Here is a 2,035-nt window from a genome sequence, read left to right on the forward strand (position 1 = left end):
GTGCAGCCCCCCGCGATGCACGCTGCCCCCCATCCTGGGGTGCCTCCTGCGATGCATGCTGCCCCTGACCAGGATGCCACACTGTGCATGCAGCCCCCCTGGGTTGCCCACACGATGCACAGTGCCCCCGGAGTGCCTGACCATGCATGCAGCCCCCCACAGTGACCCCAGGATGTATTGCTGCCCCCCAGAGATCCCATAATACACCCAGCATTTCCCAGCGTGGCTGCAGCCCCTTAAAGCCTCCGGTCCCTCCCCCCACTGATGCCGGGTGCTCGTGCACATGGATGGGAGGGAGGGAGGGATTCTGGGCAGGAAGCAAAAGAGCAGGTGGGCAGCCAGCAGCATCCTGCAGCATCCTGACACTGCAGAGCTCCACACCTGCCCAGGCTCCACCGGCAACATCCCGCCACCGGGAAGCAGAGAATGGAGGCAGCCACCACTTGGATCTTACCCGTGGGGCCAGCCAGGCAAAGGGAGGAGGGCGTCAGCTCCCACCGGTGAGTATTCTGGTGAGCCGGGGTCCCCATTACCTCCTGGGTGGGCACTGATGCTTGGGAAGAGACAGGCCAGGGAAGGAATGAGACAAAGGGAGCAGAGGGTGAGGATGGCACAAGTGCTGCTGCCATCCCCCACCCCAGCACAGCACCCTGGAATCTCCTTTCCCATCACTCCACACTCCCCAGAGCTTAGTGCCAAAATCCACCAGCACTCGTAGGCTTCTCTGCACCCCAGGCATGGGCTCTGCCCTGCAATTCAAAACCACACTGCAGAGGAGGGTAGGCTCTGTGCCCAGCAGTGCAGTGGGGGTACCTGGGGTCTGTGTTGGAAGGTTGGGATCACCCCTGTCCTCACCAGGCCCTGACACAGCATTGCCTCTGGAGGGATTGCCTCTGACCACAGGGCCAGGTGGCTCAGACTTCAAGGGTGCAGCCACGGCTCTGCCCTGTGGCTGGAGACATTGATGCCCATGGAGGGAGGAGGGCTCAGCTTCTCAGAACCCAGGTTTGAGCCTCCCTGTGAGGCAAGAGGGGGTTGGGTCCTGCACACTTCCCTCTACCCCAGGGCTGTGCCACGCTGCAACCCACCACCCCCAGCATCTTCCCAAGGCTTCTTCCTTCCCACAAGCCAGCAGCCTCCAGGGGCTCCTCAGAGGGACAGCAACCTCTGCCTGTCAGGGCAGCAACCCTGACCCTGGAAGCAGAGAACTGCTTTTTGGTTTTTCCCCATTTCCTCCTGGTACAGCCATGGGGATGGTTTTCCCAGCAGTAGGAAGAGGGCAACTGCTGGCCACCGGCATCCCTCAGGGCTGTGGGGAGGCCCTGCAGGGTGCTAGGCTCAGGGCGGGGGTTGTCAGAGCCAGCCATGCACAGCTCCCAGCCTTATTGGGACAAAGAATGCAAAAGGCCAGGGTTTATTGCTGGCACCGATTCCCTTTCACGGCCCTGCAGCCACCCGGCCAGAGTGGGAGCCCCAGTAAACAGCCTGCCTGGCACCCAGCTCCCTGGCTGGGGTGGGCATTGCCACCGCTTGGCTAGGCAGCAATCAGCCCCCAGCTATGGGTGGCCTTTGGCCTGGCCATGTCCTACACTCACATTCCTGGCCCAGCACATGTGGGCTGGAGTCATGTCCCCAGGGCTGCCTGGGATGTACATGCTGCAGGACAGTAGAGGGGAAAAAAAACGCGCGGCTGCCAGGGCCCCTTGGCTCTTGTGGCCCCCCCCTCAGGGCTACACTTACCCAGTGGTGGCCTCCTGTGTCTCCCACCTGGCCCCAGCACCTGGCAGTGCACCCCAACATGAAGCTGTGGGAGGAGAGGGGCAGAGCACTCAGCTGGGGGTTACATGCAGTACCCCCATCAAGTTGCCTTCACCCACAGACTGCCAGCCCTGAGCAAGGAGAGCGGTGGCAGCTGCCACCAGTTCTGTACCTGGTTGCCAGCACTGGGCTGGCCCGGGATGGGGTGCTCCCCTCTGGGACCTTGCACCACACTGGGCTCTGGGATGCTGGCAGGTCTGCCCAGGTTCCCTTCATT

The 2,035-nt window shown here is 62.5% G+C and overlaps 1 protein-coding gene across 1 annotated transcript in view; it reads right to left on the minus strand.

The window, feature by feature from the left end:
* Window positions 1-2,035, minus strand: part of SMTN (smoothelin) — a 21,255-nt gene that overhangs the window by 11,982 nt on the left and 7,238 nt on the right. The window contains 3 exon segments of the mRNA XM_017746491.1: window positions 244-553; window positions 1,741-1,804; window positions 1,931-2,028. Coding sequence (XP_017601980.1) covers window positions 244-553; window positions 1,741-1,804; window positions 1,931-2,028 — 472 coding nt within the window.

This window comes from Corvus brachyrhynchos, unplaced genomic scaffold, assembly GCF_000691975.1.
Source record: "Corvus brachyrhynchos isolate BGI_N302 unplaced genomic scaffold, ASM69197v1 scaffold19, whole genome shotgun sequence".
Taxonomy (NCBI): domain Eukaryota; kingdom Metazoa; phylum Chordata; class Aves; order Passeriformes; family Corvidae; genus Corvus; species Corvus brachyrhynchos.